The sequence below is a fragment of the Lycium ferocissimum genome, chromosome 9 (assembly GCF_029784015.1).
Source record: "Lycium ferocissimum isolate CSIRO_LF1 chromosome 9, AGI_CSIRO_Lferr_CH_V1, whole genome shotgun sequence".
NCBI lineage: Eukaryota > Viridiplantae > Streptophyta > Magnoliopsida > Solanales > Solanaceae > Lycium > Lycium ferocissimum.
This window is the reverse complement of record NC_081350.1, coordinates 67,120,426-67,123,059: the sequence shown is the minus strand read 5'-3', so window position 1 is coordinate 67,123,059 and position 2,634 is coordinate 67,120,426. Positions and strand designations below refer to the sequence as shown.

The 2,634-nt window shown below is 36.9% G+C and overlaps 1 protein-coding gene across 1 annotated transcript; it reads right to left on the bottom strand.

Moving 5' to 3' along the window:
* Positions 1–1,834: 1,834 nt before the first annotated feature.
* LOC132032181 (uncharacterized) lies at positions 1,835–2,299 on the bottom strand. The gene has a single exon (XM_059421952.1). It carries the CDS (start codon positions 2,297–2,299, stop codon positions 1,835–1,837), a length of 465 nt encoding a protein of 154 aa, XP_059277935.1.
* Positions 2,300–2,634: the final 335 nt, after the last annotated feature.

Below are 2,634 nucleotides of genomic sequence, written 5' to 3'. Positions count from 1 at the left end.
GATACTAAAGTGATGCATGAATACTTATGCTCAAAAAACATATCACACTCATTTTTAAGTAGTGCAGTCTGTTTTCTTAGATACAGAAACTCTAATGCAATCCTAGTCTAAAAGAAAACTATCCTACCACTCAAGGAGGATCAAAGCAATAGTTACTATTATTAATTGGCCTTTTTCTGATACTTGGCAATCCCATCCTGTCAATATTGAGAATACCTTTAACTGATGTAGTCAGTTTTTGAAACTCATTGTAAGTAACAATACCATTATGTGAATGCCCCATTTGAGCTAATTTATCAGCAACCTGATTGGTTTTCCTTAGGCAGTGATTAATTTGAATCGATGAGAAGATAATAAGTTCTATATCCAAGTAATAAGCTGAGCACTGTTCCATGGCACTTTTATCCTTCCTTGAATGGCTTGTACCACTAATAATGAATCAAATTCCACAATGATCTTCCTCCAACCCTCACTGATGCACCATTCAATACCATGTTGCAATGCTTTTGCTTTAGCCCAGTTGCTGGTGCATTTGTCAAGATAAATACTGTAAGCATGTACCAGTTTTCTTTTATCTGTTCTGATGACCCCACCTCCCCCACATACTTCACCTCTACAGCTCCCACCACTGTTCAATTTAATGAAACTAGGGGGTGGTGGAGTCCATTTGACTATCTTTATACTTTTTTTGACAGAGTTGATATTAATCTTGTTGCAAAAACTATGCCAATCTGTTTTCTCTTTAATCAGAGGGAACTGCAATATGGTAATCTGGAAAATATGCCTGATGATGTTCTTCATAGAGTGACTATTGTTGAAATTGATAAAGCTAAATCTAATGTTGCATCTTGCCTTTCATATTTCCCAGCATATTACTTGGGGAAGAATCTCTTTGATTAGCTTTGCAACAGGATTTCTAGATTGAAAATTCTAGCAGTTAACTAGCATTTGTCTTAGAGGAATGTGTTGAACTTTAATACCCAACTCAGAGGGTGGCATATCAAAGTCCATAATTTTTGTGTAAGATCACTTTGACCTAACAAATGTTCTACAGTCTCAATTTTGTGATTAGAGCAACAACAGTAAATTGAGGGGCCATGTACCTTGAATCTTCCAATATTCTTGTCTGTAGCTAGTTTATTCTTGATCATCCTCCAAAGGTGAAAATTTACTTTGAGTGAACAGTTGTTGTGCCAGGTTCTCCTATCATGACAATCACCAACTGCTTTTTTTCTTAATAAAGTCCATGCAGAAGAAAATGTGAATCTTCCTTCTGGATTAGGTGCCCATATTGCCTTATCTTCTTTGTTTGCAGAGAAATGAATAGTTATGTGTTGCAGTGCTCACTTTATATTTTATGGAACTCTATATCCTACTCTATCCCATTGCCGTGTGCCATCTTCATAAGCTTCATTTAATATGATATTGTTAGGAGTGTAATCCTCAGGCAGCAACTTATATAGTGCTCCTTCTCTTGACTAATTGTCATACCAGAAGGACACCCTTCCTTGACCAATTTGCCATAAGATGTTGTCTTCTAGCTGGTGTTTAATCTTATTTAGAGCTCTCTAAGTCTGAGATTGAACTCCAATTGTCTTTCTGATGATAGGATTTACTCTTGAGCAGTACTTTGCCATAATATGCTCATTTCACATTGACTCTTTGGTTCTGAGATTCCACCACTGTTTTGCAGTAAATGCTTCACTAACATCTCTCAGGCATCTGAATCCAACTCCATCTTCCTCACATGGTAAGCACATGCTCTCCTATTTGCTCCAATGTTAATTCCTCTTTGATTGATTGTCATTCCACAGGAAACTGTTGATGGCACCCTCTAATTGCTCAAAGGTGCCTTAGGTGGTTTCATTGCAGCCAACAAGTGCACTGGCATTGCAAGCAAAACATGTTTGATTAAAACTATTTTTCCTCCCTTAGACAGAAATCTAGCATGCCAAGTATGAATTCTCTTTGTAATATTATGGACCATTTCTGAGAAATAAATGATTTTCATCCTTCCCACAAAGAGTGGACAACCAAGACATTTGATAGGCCAGTCCTTTCTGTGCAATCCTGTCAGATGTCTTGTTCTATGAATCAACTCTACACTTGCTTTTGGTGCCATTGCCACACAACTTTTAAGCTTGTTAACTTGTTGACCTGAAACATCCTCATAAACTGTCAGAATTTTCATAACTTTTCTTATATCTGATGGTTTACCTGATGCGAAGAGTATCATATCATCTGCAAAGGCTAGATGTGTTATACTTGGACCACCTGTAGTAATCTGTATAGTTCTCATCCAAAGAAAGGTTATTAAGAAGTCTAGAAAGCAGTTCAATGCAGATAACACATAAGGTAGGGGACAAAGGGTCACCTTGCGTTAGTACCCTCTTAGATTTAAAGAAACCATTTGTTGTCCCATTTAGAACAATAGAGTACCAATTATTAGAGATCTATCTATAAATAATATCAATCCGTTGCTCATTGAATCCCATTTTTCTCATGGCCCTGCATAGATAAGGCCAAGATACCCCATTATATGCTTTGCCCATGTCAAGCTTGAGGACAATATTATCATGATCATTAGGCTTAGAAATGTCCTAGACTAGTTCTTGTGCAAGTAAAATGTTATCA